The sequence below is a fragment of the Haemaphysalis longicornis genome, unplaced genomic scaffold (assembly GCF_048455015.1).
Source record: "Haemaphysalis longicornis isolate Haplotype H1 unplaced genomic scaffold, Haemaphysalis longicornis Haplotype H1 scaffold_3, whole genome shotgun sequence".
NCBI classification, from domain to species: Eukaryota; Metazoa; Arthropoda; class Arachnida; order Ixodida; family Ixodidae; genus Haemaphysalis; species Haemaphysalis longicornis.
Window position 1 is genome coordinate 15,510,894 of NW_027526335.1, and position 19,810 is coordinate 15,530,703.

At 47.9% G+C, this 19,810-nt stretch overlaps 2 protein-coding genes across 4 annotated transcripts in view; one reads left to right on the forward strand and one right to left on the reverse strand.

Annotated features, from left to right (window-relative positions):
- The window catches only part of LOC144174009 (C2 domain-containing protein 5), a 55,388-nt gene extending 45,525 nt beyond the window's left edge, over window positions 1-9,863 (reverse strand). For 2 of the 3 annotated variants that reach the window (XM_077702410.1, XM_077702409.1), the window contains exons 1-10: window positions 9,689-9,863; window positions 9,303-9,368; window positions 9,031-9,134; window positions 8,698-8,784; window positions 7,450-7,490; window positions 6,481-6,611; window positions 6,159-6,254; window positions 5,681-5,836; window positions 4,722-4,782; window positions 3,829-3,954 (exon numbers count right to left, since the gene is read on the reverse strand). In XM_077702410.1, the coding sequence (XP_077558536.1) occupies window positions 3,829-3,954; window positions 4,722-4,782; window positions 5,681-5,836; window positions 6,159-6,254; window positions 6,481-6,611; window positions 7,450-7,490; window positions 8,698-8,784; window positions 9,031-9,120 (788 nt within the window). In that variant the 5' untranslated portion in view covers window positions 9,121-9,134; window positions 9,303-9,368; window positions 9,689-9,863. Of the gene's footprint in view, window positions 1-3,828; window positions 3,955-4,721; window positions 4,783-5,680; window positions 5,837-6,158; window positions 6,255-6,480; window positions 6,612-7,449; window positions 7,502-8,697; window positions 8,785-9,030; window positions 9,135-9,302; window positions 9,369-9,688 lie in introns of those variants that run through there. The other variant, XM_077702411.1, reaches the window with a different exon arrangement.
- Window positions 9,864-10,045: 182 nt separating this feature from the next.
- Window positions 10,046-17,655, forward strand: Pi4kiiialpha (phosphatidylinositol 4-kinase III alpha). The gene has a single exon (XM_077702408.1). It carries the CDS (start codon window positions 10,415-10,417, stop codon window positions 16,682-16,684), a length of 6,270 nt encoding a protein of 2,089 aa, XP_077558534.1. The 5' UTR covers window positions 10,046-10,414; the 3' UTR covers window positions 16,685-17,655.
- The last annotated feature ends 2,155 nt before the right edge of the window (window positions 17,656-19,810 follow it).

Genomic DNA, 19,810 nt, shown 5'->3' on the forward strand with positions numbered 1-19,810 from the left:
AGGCTGCTATTCATTATCTGAGAATGCCTGCCATATGCACCCCACCCCATTCTGATCCTTCTAATTATCTCTGCCTCATGGTTGGGATCTGGGTTCACAACTTGGCCTAAGTAGATATATGCGCTTACCACTTCCACTGCCTCGCCACCTATCTCAAACCACTGTGCTGTCCCGAGGTTTTTGATCATTACTTTAGTTTTCTGCAGATTAATTTTCAGGCCCACGGTTCTACTCTGCTTGTCCAGTGCGGTAACCATGCTTTGCAATTCTTCCCCCGAGTTACTTAACAAGGCAACGTCATCAGCAAATCTGAGGTTACTTAGGTATTCTCCATTAACCCTTACTCCCACCTGTTCCCAATCCAATGTTCTGAATACTTCTTGTAAACATGCTGTGAACAACATTGGGGAGATTGTGTCTCCTTGTCTGACGCCCTTCCTTATAAGTATTTTACTGCTCTCCTTACGGAGGATGATGGTAGCTGTGGACCCATTGTAGATATCCTCTAGTATTCTTACATATTGCTCTCTTACATATTGCTCATCTACACCCTGGTTCCGTAATGCCTGAATGACTGCTGAGGTTTCAACCGAGTCAAATGCTTTCTCATAATCTATGAAGGCTATATATAGGGGTTCAGTATACTCAGCACACTTCTCTATCACCTGATTGATCGTGTAAATATGGTCCATTGTTGGATAGCCTTTACAGAACCCTGCTTGTTCTTTAGGTTTACTGAAATCTAAGGTTGCAGAAATTCTGTTAGCTATTATCTTGGTAAGTACCTTGTAGATGACTGACAGTAAGCTGATCGGCCTGTAATTTTTCAAGTCCTTCATGTCACCTTTCTTATGGATTAGTATGATGTTCGCGTTCTTCCAAGATTCCGGTACACTTGCGGTCATTAGGCATTGCGTATACAGGTTTGCCAGTTTTTCAAGTACAATTTTGCCGCCATCCTTCAAGAGGTCTGCTGTTATCTGATCCTCGCCAGGTGCTTTGCCCCCTTTCATTTCTTTCAAAGCCTTCCTTACTTCGTCTGTCATTACTGGTGGGATGTCTATCTCCTCTGAACTACTTTCTGGTTCGGCATTATCCTGGATGTCCCGGCTACTGTACAGATCCCTATAGAACTCCTCGGCTACTGTGACTATTTTATCCCTATTTGTGATGACATTGCCTTGCTTGTCTTTAAGTGCATACATCTAATTTTTCCTCATGCCAAGACGCCTCTTCACTGCTTTCAGTCTACCTCCGTTCTTTACAGCGTATTCGATCCTCTCCATATTATATTTCCGTACGTCAGTGGTCTTTCGCTTATTGATTAACTTCGAAAGCTCCGCTAGTTCCATTCTGTCAGCTGGGGTTGAGATTGTCATGGTTTGCCGTTTCCTAATTAGATCCTTCGTCTCCTGGGAAAGTTTACCAGTATCCTGTCTAGCCATCGTGCCCCCGACTTCTACTGCACACGCTGTGATAATGCGTGTAAGGTTGTCGCTGGCTTCCTGTGTCGTAAACTCTGCTTCCTCGGTACGAGCTGAATATCGGTTCTGCAGCGCGATCTTGAATTCTTCTACTTTATGTCTTACTGTTAGCTCGTTAATCGGCTTCTTTCGTACTAGCTTGTTAGGGTCCCTCATCAAATCTAGGTTAATTCGAGATTTTACCATACGGTGGTCACTACACCTTACCCTTCCGAGCACTTCCACATCCCGCACGACGCCAGGGTTATCGCATAATATGAAGTCTATTTCATTTTTATGCTCCCCATTCGGGCTCCTCCACGTCCACTTCCGGCTCTGCCGTTTGCAGAAGAAGGTATTCATAATATGTAGGTTGTTTGTTCTGCGAACTCGACTAGTAGGTCCCCCCTGCTATTTCTAGAGCCCAGACCAAAGTTCCCAACTGCCTTGTCTCATTACTAGGGGTGTGCGAATATTCGAAACTTCGAATATTCGATTCGAATTTTTTGGTATTCGATTCGATTCGAACGACACTTTTATTGTTCGAAATATTCGAACCACCCAAAACTAAAAAAAAAAAAAAATTCAGAGCGTGTCTGTATCGGTGTTTATTTACAGTGGACTCTCGTTGATACGATTCTGGGGGTGCGAATTTCGGGATGATACGAATTTCCGAAAAGTCCCGGCGAACTTGCATCGTTTGCAATGGGAAAATTTTCGGCTGTTCCGAACGGACCTGCGCGGCCCGGCGGAAGGTACGAACGAGCCGGCGAGGCACCCGACTGCTGAACGAGCAAGTGACGGCTCTCGCTCCCCTGTTAGTCACTCTTTCTCCAGAAACGGCCGGGCTGTTGTTTTCTGCTCGCGAAAACGCTCTGCGCACGCCCAACGCGCTGACACCGCCGCGAAACCACCCCCACGCTGCGCGCGGCGCGGCCGGCGACGTCAACATGGCGTCGGCTCCAGCCGCGAAGGCGCGGGCGCTCGAGCGACCGCTTCTAACCGCTCTTTAAAATGCGGCTCAAGGGAGACACGAAGTTGCTTGTGCGGTAAAGGAGCTGATAATTCATGCGATAACGGTACTATAAAACATCATCCGCGCCGCTAGTGAAAGCGCCCATAAAATATTTGCCGGGGTGCTAAGCCTAACCGTCTCTGGCGGAGCCAAGCCGGCTGTCTCGATCTCATCGCAAGTAGTCAGGCTCCTCCATTCTGCCGCGCGCGTACTGCGTCATTTTCTGACCGAGGTAGGCGCTACCGCGGGCGCGAAATCGTCGATGTGGGCGTGAAAATACAGCGCTCGCAGAGCCGAGGCGAGCGAATCGCGTGCAAAACCGCACCATGCGGTTCACGCTTGGCTGTTGCGGCGTGTAGCCGTGTAGCTGGTGTAGCGAGCTTGGGCACACCGAGTGAGCAGACGAGCGCTAAGCTTTACGTGCTCCAGAAAGGACTGCTTTGCGACACGGAGGTTAAAAAAAGCAGAAAAATCACGAATTTCTTCACGCTAAAGTAGGAAAAGAAATAAACGAAAACTTTTTTCAGCGCTAAATTTTTTGGTCTGTGTTGGTTCATACGAATTTCGGATGATACGAATATTTTTCGCAGTCCCGCGAGATTAGTATAATCAAGATTTTACTGTATCAGCGCGCGGCAATGTGCATGGGCTCGGGCACGCCAGCTACTAGTGTCTCAAGTGAGCGGCTGTTTTCGATATCTGGTAAAGTGGTGACGAGCAGGAGGTTGTCACTGCTCCCCGAACATGTCGAGCAGTTAACCTTTCTCCATGTTAACATGTAAGTGAGTGCAGACCTTGATCTGTTGAGTGCAATGGTATTGTGTAATTCCTAATTTTACTTTGTGCGATTTGTTGTGCAATAAAGTTGCAGTTTTTGTGTCTCTAGATGGTGAAAACATTAATTTTACAAAAAACCATAAGTATTCGTATTCGAAAAATATTCGAAAAATATTCGATTCGATTCGAACTTTGTTTTTATTATTCGAATTCGCTTCGAAATTAAAAAATTGATATTCGCACACCCCTACTCATTACGTTACGTTACGCAACAAAACGCAAATGACGAGAGCGAAGTGAGTGGAACACACCTGTATAACGCTTCGTTTAACGCTTCCATCCTAAACAAATGCAAAAAATTATGTAAAACAAGCCAGGGTCACCTTGGAGGTGTAACTTTCTAACTGGTGGTGGATCGGATCCCAGTAGCTTCCCACACTGCATAAACCAAGTTAGAAACCAGCACAGGGTCTGAAGAGTTTTGTGGGTGATTTATGTGACCTTGTTTTTACCAGACATTTGCCATGGCATGAATTACGGGGCCCTGAAAACTAGATGCTGTGGGACACTTACTCCCTGAGTGCTTCCTTCAGTGGGGACAGGCTGAGTGGGTGGCCGATCCTCACCAGGGTAACGGCAGTGCCAATGCCCCGCACCACCACGCCTGACTCCCCTTCGAGGTCAAAGCACTGCCGGTACCTGCAAACAGAGGGCACCACTGGGGCCTGGTCTGCAGCAGACATGCACAGTGTTTTCAACATTTTCTTCCCACTACTATTTAGCACCCCAAAATGTTTTTATGCGCTGAAGTGGTGAAAGCATCGCCCAAGGGTCCTATGTAGGCGAGATTTGAACAGGATGCTGGGCATCTGTTTATTAGCTGTTTGCAAAACTGTGATGGGGTCACATTGGTCAGTCATATCTGTCCAAAAACGTCCCTACTTATAACCCAAAGAGCAGGAAAAGGAACACACTTGGATGCAGGCTAGCCACCTGCACATACATGCTTTATGGCCGTTCATCTTTTGTGTAGTTAATAGCGTCAGGATTGAGTTCTCAAGTTTATTCATGCCTTTCACGCTACATACTTTTATAAAATCTTTACGTTATAAATTCGAATAAACAGCTTGTAGGACATCTTTGTTTTGTTTTTTACGCAACCCGCACTAAAAAGCACACCAGTGTGCAGAACTATGGATTAATTTGGACCTTTAACGTGTGCCAAAGTCTCAACACATAGGCATTTTCGCCTTTGGCTTTCATTAAAAAAAGAAAATAAAAAAAAAACACCTTGACTGCCTAACAACCCTAAATGATCAAGCGCAGCAGCAGAATGCCTTTACGACTGAACCTCCACGGCCAGTGAAAACATAAGGTAGTTCACATAAGCTCAGGGCAAAAGTCGACTGACAACAAGATGTAAAATGCAGTGCACACCCCGCCTGAGTGGGAAAATGCAAACTCACGCCACAACAGTGTTTCCTCCAAGCTCCAAAGCTTTATGCCCAATACGCCGCTGAACTTCCCCTAAACAGAAGAGAAAAAGAGCAGTGCAATAACCCACCAGCATAATACAAGCTGACCAAAGAGAAAGAAGAGAGAGAGAAAAAGAAATAAAGAAGCACAAAAAAATGCCGTATTTTCGCACGTATAACTCACACCAAAAATGCGAAAATTTTAGTGGCAAAAAGGCGGCTGCGGATAGTGTGCGGGGTTTTTCCTTTAGTGCAGCTTCACAGCAATGTGCGTTGTGCTGTGAAGCTCCTACGCAGTAGCACTGACTAAGCCTTCCATGGCAGCGATTGCGCAAAACATACAAGGACAAGGAAGAAAAAACAACATGGATGGAACCAAAGATGATGACCTTGTGTACAACAGTGAGGACTGTGGTTCAAGTGATAGCTCTAGCAAGAGCAGTGTCACTGAGTGAACTGTGACTTTCGCCTTGCAGTCAGTGCCTTCTACTTACTATATATACGCTTTTTCTGTCTACATAGTATGTGATGTGGTGCTTGAGCAGTGGCTTTGGTGCAGCCTTGCCTGTATCAAATGTGTTGGCAATACGCGAGGATTTTTTTTTTCTTTTCCGGCTGACTGAAAGTGGGGGTGCGGATTATATGCAGGGGTGAGTTATACGCGTGAAAATACGGTATGTTGAAATGGATTTTAAGCCTCAGCAAGGAAGACAGCAGCCCGAACGCAGAATTAAAATGAAAGTACTTAGAATGCAGCATGGGTAATCTTGGCAGCCCTAGCCACAACGTAATAAAGACTAAGGCAATCGGTGGCAGTGCATTATTTTTTACTGCTAAAAAGCCCATAATCTTGAAAGTACTATCCATATTGCTGATACTGCCACCTTACTGCCCCTTTACAAGCCAAGTATAAACCACATGAGATACGGCAAATGTACTCTATTTCGTACCGGAGAGTTTGGAGAACAGCGTCTGTCGTGCCTCATTCGACGCCCTTGGAGTGCGTATCTTGTCAATCCACTTGTACTCAGGATCATCGTTTACGACGAGTTCTTCTACAAAGCCAAGAATGGCATGAGCATGGTAGCCTTGCGGAATGCCACTACCTGAAAAATTGAGGCAAAGAAAATTTCCGCATTTCAAAGCTGCCTCAGTGAATCACGCCAACAGAGTACTCTAGTGGTCAGGCCAAGGCAACCTTTCCCCTTTTTCAGGCAGTACAGAGTTTAGAAATTTGACTTCAAAGTCCATAAACAATATAAGAACACATCCCAATGTTACAGGCACTACCTGGGGAACCTTTTGTAATTTCAAACTCACCGAGTTTACGAATTTGACAAAGTGACACTGTCTGTAGCCTTGGAGTAAAATATGTAAGAAATATTTGCCCACCAGGAATGAAAATTCAAAATGTAGCCTAATACTCACTGTAAAAGAAGCGCACACCACATGAAGACTCCCTGTACCTATTCGAATCACTGAAGAGATCAATTCTGACCACCAGGTTGACCTCCCCTCGAATACCTGAAACACAGCCACAAAATTACACTTACAATAAAATGATATCAAAGCATAATTTAAAGTTCCTTCATCTACTCCAAAAAACAAGTGCCGAGACCAACGCAAGCAAAAAAGGACAACAAAACAGTGGACAGGTCAACTAAGCCGTGCCAAGAGCTATTTGACAGTTGTTCCACATTTCATTTCCTTTCAGCAAGACGACGGTAGGACAGCAGGGCTGCTAACTCACCATGCATAGTGTCATAAATGGGAAGCCATCCAGACAAAGTGGACCCAACGTCCTTCCCAAGCAGTGGATTCAGATCTATGTATACTTTTCCTATGGCATCATTAGCACTGTACGTGTCGTAATCCATTATCCTGCAAAATAAATAGTAGATACAGGCAGGGGAACATCTTTGTTAGGCATTTAGTGCAGTTCTTTGGATAAAAAAAAAAGAATTCTACTGTTATTCTTAGTCCTGAGCACGATGTAGAAGCATAGAAAGTTAAAGGATGCTATCAGCCAATGTGGCTCAACTAGAGGAATGGAAACCAGGGGATGAAACAGCCGTAACTAAACATTTAAAATCAATTTGGAAGCACATGAGACTTTACAGAGGGCTTGGAAATAAAATTTTAAATGTTTGGAGAGGACACCCAAGTCTTCTCATGTATAAGAATGCAGAAACACAGGTGTGATTGCACAGTGTTTGCGAGATTAATATGCGATTGGACCACAGGTCTTCGGGCCATATTGCGAAGATATGATGAACTTTCATTTTAATCTAGGCAACACATTCTTCAAAGTTCAAGGATGGTTGTTGCCAACTTTACATTACGATTTAATTAAATAATCCAATTCTAAACTATATCTATGTACAGCCTGCGGTGCTCCCCCACCCATTTCCCTCTCCCTCCAAAGAAATCTTATGGATGCCTATCATTAATGTTGGCACACTTAGTGCCAGAAATCGCAATATCTCGCATGGAGCAGAATGTTCAATGGACCATGTGCATGTTGAACGAGCGTCACTAAATAAAAGCACAGCCTTTTTAGTGCTTCTAAGTTAAACTGGAGATGCTAAAAATTCAGCGCCTACTTGTAAAAATCTGAGGAAGACAACAGTGACCAGTACGATCACCACTTTCACATAAGTTCAAGCAGAACTGGTATGGTATTTTGGTGAATTAAGACTTAAGAACAAAGAAGTGTTACCTTATTTGCAATGGTTCGTCTTGAAGCTCTTCATCATCAACCTGAAAAAGCCCTACGATGCATGAAACTCATAAAGAGGCACATGAGGGGGCAAGTTAATTAGACTAGAATCTCAGATGCCGATAATGAATGGGTATGGGACCAAAGCTACTGCTGGCTAAGACGACAACAAGCAAAAAGTTCAGAAGTTTTCAAAAATGTTTTCTCCCAAAATTTGGATAGCAGCGTGAGTGTAGCTTATTAACTGGACAACCCACTATATTACAACAACCAATCAACCTTTCGAATTGTTTAAAAAAAACACGCAAAGGTGAACTTATGACAGAACTAGAGACATGACAAGTCTGCCAACCTTGTCCAGGCAGTTGGCAGGTGCGCACTTAATAGCATGATAAACATTGAAACTTTTCAAAGCACGACAATAAAGTGCGAAAGCATGCATATATAAATGCATGATATGGAACGGTTCACAGCGCTCACCTTAAAGGTGCGCTAAAGGCTGAAATGTCACAGGTCGCACGGCGGAAATATATATGGTGCAGTTTCCATTCATGTTCAAACTCGTGTCATTTCCTGCTTTACAACTGCTGCCACTATGAATGGTATATACATATTTTCGGCCCTGTACTGTACTATAATGTTTGCGAACTTTCATTCATTCATTCATTTACCAGCCCATTCGTTCTTGCTTCAGGACAAAGTCCCCTCCCTATATGGAGGACTTCAGCCTAACACTAGACATCAGGGTGGCCAAATCTTTCTCTGGTGAGTGTCCTGTTTACATCCGAGAGAGTTTTACTAGTACGGTTGTACACGTGTAGTTTAAACTCTCTGGTAAACTATGCTATTTCTACTAGACCAGGCACAGGTCCAGTCCTGAGGCAGATGTAAAAAGCGTACTTGCTTAGCTTGGTTCTAAACTACTGCCATTGCTCATATTTCGAAAATTGGAACAACGCAGACATGCTCAAGGCACTGTGGCATCATTTTGGTGGCGGCCCTCCCACAATTTTTACATGCAGTGAGAACAAGCAAAGCACAAGGAAGCACCGAAAATGCGCGAGTTTGTTGTAGAGACAACATAAAAATTGAAAAAAAAAAATCTTCCCCCTGCCTAAAACCATGCAAAGCATACAGCAGCCAAAGCTGTACAGAGCTGCATCAACTTGCCTAAGCAACATTTAAATACCCGGCAAAAGTGAGGTCACTAGGCAGGTAAGAAAATAAGGTGCATGTGTACGTGCTTACCTCAAAACGAAACCAGTCAGAATTCCACTGCGGGTTAAGGGATTTCTTGCATATTTCTGTCTTGAAGCATGTGTTGCCAAGCTTAACCTATGAGACATTATAAAATGAACAAATCAGAGGAAGCGAAGATCGCCATAAGAGGCAAGCGTAGTAGTTAACGCCTGAACAAGTGGTGAGTTCTGACAGAACTAACCCCGCCCCACAACGGAATGAACCCCTTTGCAGCGTAAGGAGCCTACGCATTCATCATCCCAGTTATACCTGTTAAGCAAGGTGGAGACTATTCTAGCATACATACACGCTGCCGAACGAAAAGCGTAAAAATGTTCTCACCTCACCAAAAGCATCGCACGCCTCACTGGCCCTGTCCATGATGGGCAGGTTCCTGGCAGCCAGAAGTTTCACCCGCACTTTACCAGGCATCTTGACTGCAATTTCTGAACAGAATCGCAGTGTAGAAATGTGCGCGAGCATTAGTGATCCTCAGTTACAAACAGTAACAGAGAAAGCGGTTTTTTTTTTTTTCAGCAGTAGGCAAATGAGTAGGTTAATCTCGTTAGGATAAGTCAATTTGAGAGGGTATCAATCAATGAATATATACGTACGCCTTTATCTTTGAGCTTGCATGAGTATCATGGCAGTGGTCCACAAAACCTGCACCCCACGACAGCCTAAAAACAAATAAACAGCATTCATCACTGGGAAATCCATCAGCTGTGCGAATGCGATCAGCTGACAGCTGTGCTGACAGCAAAACGACTCCAGGACGCTGTACAATTTCATGTTCCCGCGCGACGCAGTAGGGCTATTTTTGGCCACCGTCTTGTAGCCGTTAAGTAAACAACATAAAGGAAATTATGGGCTGTAGCCTCTACTATATTCCATTCACGGACGCACCCCCTGCGTGAGCTCCCGCATCGCGACATATCAGCACGCGCCACGCGCGATTTACGACGCACGCACGGGGCTACTCTCATTGCACCGCACTCACCTGAGCGTTCATAGTCTGTCAGGCTCGCAAAATGAGCAAGCTGCTTAGAATATCCATGATATTCGGCAAGTATAAATATGAAAACTGCACAAACGAAGGCGAGGGAGGCAGCTCCATGAAGAGGCGCTGATCAAGCTCATCAAAGCTGGCCATGAAGTTGGGTTTGATCGGCTGCATGGGCGCAAGGACAGGAGATGTTTTTATTTTAAAGACACTTCAATTTTCTTACGTTGAACAAATATACGTAACAAACAAAAACTATTTTTATTTACATAAACTTTTTGGTATTACATAAATTTTTGAATGCCAAATTTCAAAATTTATGATCTTAATTGGTGCGCCACTTAAAAGGTTTCGGCCGTATCGGGGAGGTGTCCATTGCCCGGTACCAGTTGCCTCTGTCCCCTTCCCTGCGCTAGCGCATTCGCATATTCGATCGTTGCGGGTGTTCCGCCTTTATAACTCGCGATTACGTGCGATATGAATGATTCGGAGGTGATGTCTTACTGATGTTACGAAAATGATGGCCGAAGAAGGGCGGCACTCGATGACAGCGCGAACCACCGGTGTTTTTGGCAGCGATCGAAACCTCCGACCAATACTTCTGATGGATCAGAAGCAGTGGATCCTCCGCCATGCATTTCGTCCTTTTACTGTGACGAATGCGCAAGAGTTTGAAGAACAGTAAGTCGAAGCCTGGTTATTATTTAGGTCGCGCAAGAAGCAATGGCGGTGTCGTACAGCGACCGCAAGTTTTTCTTCACTGCCGTGCAGCACCTTGCGCGGTCTCTGGCCTCCATGAAACCGACGCCCCTCGAGAAGCTGGAGAATCTGCTGCGACTGTGTCCGGAAGAATCGCCCCAAGGCACATTTCGAATCGACCAGCGTGGACAGGAGGCGGTCATAGCTACTGGCATCTACTTTCTCGAATCGGGCTTCCAGTATAAGGATAAAATCGTACCTTACTTCCTGAGACTGCTTCGCGGCCTTGGCAAAGCCGTCTGGTTAGATGAAATCAAGCTGAGCGATCAAGAACGCATCCCCGTCTGTGAACGTTTCGCGTTTTGCTTGGGAACACTGCTGAGTGACATCGCCTACCTTTGCGAAGACCTGCGCGAAGAGATTATTACGGCGCAAATTGACTTTTTGGCTGTGCTCGTGAGTATCTGCAAGAGCTTTGCGGACGCGCAGACGCCGCGTGGAAGCACGGGAAAGGTAACCCTATGCCGTGCTATCGTACCCCTGCTCATCGGCACCGCACGGGCGCTTGGCCGGGCGAAGGCCTCGTCGCCTCCTCTCTTTTGCGAAATCTTTCCGCAGCCGGTGAAAGTTGTCCCCTCGACCGAGGACTCCCCGCGCCCACGAAGCAACAGCAATGCAGGGAATACTCTGCCTAAACGGCGCACGTTCAACAATTTCAGGCCCATTATTCCGCGCTCGTTGTCAGAGCTAAGTCAGCTGACTCACAACCGAAACAAGTCCTGTCGAGACGACGGGGAAGACCTCACAAGAAGGTCGTCGCTCCAGAGTCAGACGTCTGTCAGCTATGATCCTACCACGTATTTCTTCTGCAAGCATGGCTCCAGCTATTCGCAAATGCACGGCTTGCCCAGGATCCAGAACCCATTGATGCTTTCCATTAGTAAGCTGCAGACAATTCTAGGCCTTGCGAAGAAGATTCTTTCGAAGGATCTTTTGCAGTTTTTGGACAACCAAGCTGTTGAGGTATACAGCACGGGGCAGCTGAAGCTGTTCCCGTACAAGTCGTTCAATGAAGTACTCAACCTGGTGATGCTGATGTTGCTGCAAGAACTACTTTGCCACCAGACTGGCCACCCGGCTCCCTTCACCAAGGATGTCCAGGAGTTTGTGAAAGTTCTCTTCTTAAATGGACAGACAGAGCTGCAGAGCAAAAACCACGATGCCTGCGAAAAGGAGGACCGAGAATCCAACTACGCCACTGTCAACCGGTTCAAGTTGAATGTCCAAGCCAATGCAGCCTGTGTTGACTTGCTCGTGTGGGCTACTACCGACGAAAACGGAGCCGAGACCCTGTGCGGATTTTTGTACGACAAGATTAACTCCCCGTGCAATGTCAAGCTGGCCCTGGGCCACATGCCTTTGCTGCTCGTTTGTCTCGAGGGGTTGGGCAAGCTAGCCGAGAAGTTCCCTATCATTGCTCAGACCAGTATCTCTGCGCTGCGGGACTTCTTGGTCAACTCGTCCCCCATTCTGACAAAATTGCACTTCCAGAACTGCAACTCGGCCTCCAGGAGTGGGGGAGCAGGAGCGACCGGCATCAGCCTCACCGAGTCCTCGCAGGCGAGCCACAAGTCGGGCACGGTCACCACGTCTGTGCTGGCGTACGAGAAGCTGCGCGACACGGCCATCGAGAACCTGTGCCGGGCGCTCCGAGTGGGTCTGCAGCAAGACTCCGAGTGCGTGCAGGCCTTCCTCGCCTCTGTGTCCATTCGGCTGTACCAGGCAGAGAACAAGGACCTGGAGCCCGGACTGGTGGCCACCAACACCATTCTGGCCCTGGGCCACGTGGCAGTGGCGCTCAAGGACACTCCCAAGACGACCAAGTCGATTCTTCAGTTCTTCCAGCAAAAGTTCTGCCAGCCCGCATCGCCCCTCGACTCTCTCATCATCGATCAGCTGGGCTGCATGGTGATCGCCAAGGTGGAACACACCGTCTACGAGGAGATCATGAAGATGTTCACCATGATCACCGTGGAGTCCAGCTCTGCGTACAACGTGGGCAGCGTTGAGGACCGCAAGCAGGGCTACCGGCACGTCTCGCTGGCCGTCATCAACGCCCTGGCCAACGTGGCGGCCAGCCTGCAAGGCGAGGAGGACCAGCTGGAGCTGCTGGGGACTCTGCTGGAACTGTTTGTTCAGTTGGGGCTGGAGGGCCGGAGGGCCAGTGAGAAACAGGCGGCACTTAAGGCCTCCAGCAGTGCTGGAAACCTAGGAGTCCTCATCCCAGTGATCGCGGTGCTCATTCGGCGCCTGCCCCCCGTCATTGACCCGAAGCCTCGGCTTCACAAACTGTTTTGGGACTTTTGGTTGTACAGCGTGGTTATGGGGTTCACCTCTGAGTCGGGCCTGTGGCCCCGGGAGTGGTACGATGGCGTTCGTGAGATTGCCGCCAAGTCTCCCCTGCTAGTCTCCAAGGAGCATCTGCGTTCGGTGCTGCAGTACAACTCGGCCATCCGCAACGACACGGTCTCCCTCGGTGAACTGCAGGAGCTGAAGAACCAGATTCTCAAGCAACTCAAGACGGAGCACTCGCAGGATGTCAGCGCTGTTGTGAACAAGTTAAACTTCTCCCAGTGCACTTACCTACTTTCTGTGCTAAGGCTGGAAACGCTGCGAGTGCAGAACTTGCACGGAGAAAACAGCTTTCAGAACATGATGAAGTACATGGAGTTTTCCACCATACAGAAGGACAAAGCGGGCATGTGGCAGTGCATCATGGCGGTTGCTGATAAAGTTTTTATGGTGCTGCTGGATGTGATGTCCAACAAGCCAAGGAAGAAAGAGAGGGATGAGGAATTGGAAAAACATGCGACGTTCTTGCTCCTGAAGTTTAATCATCCGCAAAAACAGATCAGGCGCGTTGCCGACAAGTACCTTTCTGCCCTTGTAGATACCTTCCCGCATCTACTTTGGAGTGGAAAGGTACTGTGGACAATGCTGAACATCCTTCACGTTCTGGCCAAGTCACTCGAGCTGGATCCAAACGAACTGATTTCCGAGCTGCCAGTTCCCGGCACATCCTACGTCCTCACCCTTACGGATACTTTAGAGGCTCGAGAAAGCATCGTCCAAGACTTTGCTGCACGGTGCCAAGGCATTGTTCAGGAGGCCGTCAAGTGGGCCCCGATCATAACAAGGTCACACCTTGAAGAGTACCTGGCCTGTTACTCATACACGGCAGATGGCCTCACACAACACAGTGGGGTGGCTCTGGCAATTGAGAGTGTCCTCCAGTTTGCCGGGCTGAACAACTACTCTGCGCCATTGCCGCTGTCGACCCTAGACAAGTGGCCCAGCTGTGTGAAGAATAACTGTTCGGAGTTTGTCTGCTCAATGGGTCTGCGGTGCAGGTTTGCAGGTGAAATCACAGGCCTCATGATGGGCGCTGAAGACTTCGAGGCAGTGCACAAGGAGCTCTCTCTGCGGCTCCTGTCCCAGTTGAAGCAGAGCTGGGAGAAGAAGGACGAACGGATGCACAAAGAGTGCATCTTCCGAGTGTGCGCGCTGCTCATCCACTGCTCCGGCACGGACCGGTCCCTGCTGCATGCCCTGTGCTGGTCCCCCGTGGAGCTCTTCACCGAGGAAGCCGTCAGAGGCACAGTGTCATGCTGGCAGTGGCTCCTTGCAGCAAGACCAGACCTGGAGCTGCCATTCCTCCAGGAAATGTCCGCTGCGTGGCACATGACGGTTGACAAGAAGATGGGGCTGTTTTCGGAAGATCCCTTGCAAATCGATCCTTCTGCAGCGCATGAAGGCGAGGTGCTCGAACCGAAGCCTCCGTTTGTGCAGCCACACACCATCTGGGTGAGGTTCCTGGCCGAGCGCATTGAGACAGCCAAGTACAGCAGCCTCGATCAGGTTGAGATTTTCGCCCACATTCTGCACCGTTCGTTCTCTGTTAACATCGGCCAAGACAAGAACCACTGCTGCCGCCACGTTGCCGCTGTGGGCACCCAGTTCCGCTTGCTGACAGCGGGCCTGTCGTTGCTTCAGGGCGATGTCTTGCCACACGGCATTGGCAAGAGTGTGCTGCGAGAGCGCATCTACTCGGCAGCATTGGACTACTTCTGTGGACCCCAGATGTGCCCGACACAACAGGGCGCAGACCTGCGTGACGACATCAATGTGCTGGTCAAGTTTTGGCTGGCAGTTCACGCTGACAAGAAGTATCTCAAAGCCACGACCATGTCAGACATTTGGGAGACAAGTACGCAGAGCAACCTTTCTGTGATAATGAACCCCGACCTACGTGGAAGCACTGAGGTGCTCCAGTCGCGATCCACACCTACGGGCTGGATCAACACTGTGCCGCTCAGCAGCAACATGTCCACGATATCTCGGAGGTCGTCTGCTGGAAGAGGCTCGGCGACAAAGGATGCATCTACGGAAATCTTCGTCAGGGATTACCTGAAGAAGCGCAACCTGATTCTCGGGCTGCTGGCCGTTGAAATCGAGTTCCTCATCACCTGGTACAACCCACTGTCTGCCTGGGAGCGCAGTGTCACTGGAGAGGATGCGATCGCCACGTGGAGAAGCCAGCCAGTCATCGATCGAAGCATGAAGGAAGTGGCTCGGCTCTCCTGGGAGACCTCTCCGTGCTTGGCCATTTACATACCGTGCCGCTTCAAGACCTCGGACACGATCCGCGCTGAAGTGTCTCGCCTCGTGCAGCAGAACCCCACTGCAGTCTGTCATCTGCCCGAGGCACTGCAGTACCTCACAACTCCAGAGAGTGTGCTGGGTGATCCTCTCGAGCTCAATCACATGCTCACCTGGGCACACGTGTCCCCCATCAAGGCCCTGGCTTACTTTTCGAGGCAGTTCCCGCCGCACCCTATCACGGCCCAGTACGCAGTTCGTGCGCTTTCGTCTTTCCCTCCAGACACGGTGCTGTTCTACATACCCCAGATAATGCAAGCAGTTCGCTACGATGCCATGGGGTACGTGACCGAGTTTATCAAAACAGCTGCGAGCAAGTCTCAGCTCCTGGCTCACCAAATGATCTGGAACATGAAAACCAACATGTTTATAGATGAAGAAGGCACACAGCAAGATCCAGACCTCTATGAGAACTTCGACCATATCATGCGTCACATCATCAACTGCCTGTCTGGACCGGCCAAGCAGTTCTACGAAAGAGAGTTTGACTTCTTTCAGAAGATTACGGCCATTTCGGGAGAGATTCGAGTGTTTCCCAAAGGTGCAGAGCGGAAGAAGGCGTGCCTGAGTGAACTCTCAAAGATTGTTGTCCAGCCTGGCTGCTACTTACCATCCAACCCAGAAGCTGTTGTAATAGACATCGACTACAAATCGGGCACCCCAATGCAGAGTGCCGCAAAAGCTCCGTTCCTGGCGCGCTTCAAGGTCTGCCGTTGTGGCATCAAGGAGCTGGAGTCGAAAGCCATGAGTGTCTCGCAGTCGGGCATGCAGCAGCTGAACATGGGCAACGAGTACTGGCAGGCGGCCATATTCAAGGTTGGCGACGACGTGCGCCAGGACATGCTGGCCCTTCAGGTGATTGGCCTGTTCAAGAACATCTTCAACCAGGCAGGATTGGACCTGTACCTGTTCCCGTACAGGGTCGTGGCCACGGCTCCTGGCTGTGGAGTCATTGAGTGTGTCCCTAATGCCAAGTCCCGCGATCAGCTCGGTCGCCAAACGGACATCGGCATGTACGAGTACTTCATCAAGAAGTATGGCGACGAGTCCACCACCGCTTTCAGGGAGGCACGTCGAAACTTCATCAAAAGCATGGCCGCTTACAGCGTGATTGGGTTCCTCCTGCAGATCAAGGACCGCCACAATGGAAACATCATGCTGGACACAGACGGCCACATCATCCACATCGACTTTGGATTCATGTTTGAGAGCTCACCTGGTGGGAATCTCGGCTTCGAGCCAGACATCAAGCTGACCGACGAGATGGTCATGATCATGGGCGGGAAAATGGAAGCGGCCCCGTTCCGCTGGTTCATGGAGCTCTGCGTGCGGGCTTACCTCGCGGTGCGGCCATACCGCGAGGACATCGTCACACTGGTCTCCCTGATGCTGGACACTGGTCTGCCCTGCTTCAGAGGGCAGACGATAAAGCTTCTCCGGTCAAGGTTCGCCCCACTCGCTGCGGAGAAGGAGGCAGCAGCGTACATGCAGAAGATTATCCGGGACTCGTTCCTCAACTTCAGAACACGCACCTACGACATGATCCAGTACTACCAAAACCAGATCCCATACTGAACGTAGCAATCCGCTGTTCTGATGAGATTTTGACTTCCATAGAAATCCTGTTTAGTTCAGCTCGGGGAACGCAATTTCAGAGTTTTGTTGGTCTCTCTGCGGCACTCCTTATCCTGAGCGTGTGTGCGCATGTTTTATGAAATTCGCTGGTATGCTTGGTCACTAATGTTTGCTTTTGATGTTTTAGCCATTATAGCAGTTGTGATTGTTGCTGAAGGACCAAGCACACGATCACTCTTTCCGTTTTGGGAGCACTTTATTATACGATTCCGATGCGCATTTTTTACAACTTGTGTTTGTTTGCTTTTGTTGTGGGGCACTGTGATTCCACCCGTCAACGATGTTACGTTTCAGCATTCTTGATTTGTGGCTGTAAAGGCCTGCTTTTGTGATTGAACAAAATGTAAGCGACCTTATTCACAAGCTACCGGCCAGCTTATTTTGTGACCTGTGGCATTATTTAACGTAATGTTAGTCGTCAGTGTGGAAGACAAGAATATGTTGACTTTCACGGCAGGGCTTGCATTTTAATGCGAAGTGTCAAAATACACGTTGACGTTGGGTATGTGTAAGGAGCAAATATATGTGTAGTTGAGTGTGTCAATGTTCTGTGTATAGAAGCGTGCGTGCTTAGTGGGGTAATTGTGCTCGCGATATCTCTGGTGCTGTAGCTTCAAAATGTGCGGGCATGCTAACGTGAGATGCTCTAATGAAAAGCTAAATTGAACAAGCCTATGCATTTGTTTGCTGCAGCAACAGTTCGTTGAATAATGGGAACTGTGATACCCAATTTGTCCTGGGCCTGTAGCAGGCAGCGCTTGCTTGTGATGCAGTGATTGTTTTCCCTGCCTTGAACGATCTGTTGTACCACCATATTAATATACATATATATATATAGAGAGAGAGGTGTACAAATATATGCATTATATGTGTGTATATTAAGGTTAATAAAGGCTTTATGTCGCACCGAGCATGCTGGCAAGGTGAGGTGTTTTTCTTCTCTAAATGGGAAAGAGAAGTGGCAATGCAGCGGTAATGCAAGATGCGTTGTAGGTAGCTTGCATCTAGGATGGCTGCGGTCAAACACGTTTCACAGCCTTCTCTTATGTATGAAAAGCATGTAACGCATCTTCTTTGGATTGCTTCGTCAGCATCATAACCAAACATGCAGGTGGGTATAATATTATGGGAACTCTGTTTGCATGTTCACTGGTTCTAAATCGTGAACCAACAAGCCCAGTTTTCAATGTTGCTTTATTGTGGGATTGCGTCGTTAAACTGCTGAATCATTTGGGAGGAGGCGACTATTGAACTGACAGTGCCATCTCAGCTCCTGTCGAGAAGCCGATTCAACAGGCATTCAAGGTGGATTTGATTTATATTGATGTATATAACAAAGCTGCTTTACAATAACTGACTTGTGCACTGCTTATCACAGTTGCATAAAAAGTGGGCAGCACACAACTTATACACAAGTTTTACTACATAACCACCACCGAACAAATCTTACATTAAGAATATTTACAATGTAGCCTTTTGCCACCAGCACACTCCATGTATCAAAGTACTACTACAATGCTTTCATTGCATTGTCAAATCTACGATGACCCCCTTCAAAAGGAAGCACTCGCATGCGGTGCTAAATTGTTCTAAACTTTGGACATTGCGTTAATGGTTATTGTGGCACTTGCTTTGTCCACCACATCAGGGCATTGTTTTGTTATCAATGCATCCTGTGGTGATAAAATATTGTTTGCACTTTGTTACCTCCCTCGGCTAGACGAAACAAAAGCGGAACTGCTGGATGGTCAGTGCTTTTATTTTTATCATACCAGCATTGATAGCGCACTTGGGAATCATGAAAAAAAAAGCCACACAGATATTTTTCATTTCCAACAAATTTTGCAAGTTAGAAGGACAAATGGGTTGTGATGACGATGAAGGTTATGCTAGAGAAAGAAAAACGTTCAGGAAATATTTACATTTACCCCAATTTTCTGCCCGACAACTTACGCAAAACAGTTGCTGAAACTTGGCAAAAAAAGGGGGGGGGGGGGGGGGGGTTATGTGAGGGCTGCAGCCCCGGGCCTCCAGCTGTCAGGGGCCCAACTCGACCATATGAAGAAAGAAGTTCCTTGCTCCCCGAATCGAAAGTTGAAGGTAGGAGCTTAAACCTCGCCTTCACACCGAAGCTGACTAACTCGTGACAGGTGGGGAGGAGTGGGGGGCCCCTCGCATTACGGTTGGCAACCTTCGAGTCCATTTAGCTACCCTACTCTTCCTCCTTGTTTTCCCAAGGTTTCTGGAAAGATGACTTGGACCAAAAGTTGCGGGTACACAGCTTGACGGTGCCTAAGAGGCCACATAAAAAGGCCCCAAGCTCGGATCCTGTCTTTTTCGGCACAGGTCGTTTCGGTAGTCTTTTCGGTACAGGGACCTCTATATAAGTACGCGGAAGTTTCGGCGCGCGCACGTTTCGGTATAAGAAATGGTCAGGCATGCGAATAATAAAATAGTTTCTGAAGAACATTCTAAACTGTTTAAACCTGATGGACGTTAAACGGAGTTGTTGACAACTTAATCACTGCCCTATGTGCTCAGATATCTGCGTACACAGTTTCTGCCATAAATTTCAGTGTATAGTACTTGACAAGGAAGTTCATTGCGATGACAACCCGTTCCATAAAGCTAGTGGATTAGTTGAATCACATAACGGTGATATCGACTCGATATTTCTCGCTGAAGTCGTCCCATTTGTTTGCACTACCTGAAGTGTTTCACTTTCCAAGACACAATTGCGAGTGATCTTCTCAAAATGATAATTCAAATGATAGTGTTTCTATTGCTGTTAGTTTATACCTAATATCCCTGCAACAAGCTAGACTGAACACTGAGTGAGTGAGTTGGCAAACAGGCAGACCTAGCCTTGCGAGATGGGCCGGCAATTGCTTCGCCCGAGCGACACCTTTTAAAACTATTCGTGGCAAATAACCAAGAGTCGCAAATGTCTGCGTCCTTCAAAAAGTTCAGGAAAATAGGCTGGATGTCTGGCCTATAGTGACCGTCAGGGCCGTACCCAGGAATTTTTTTCGGGGGTGGTTATGAATTTTGGGAAGGGGGTAGTTT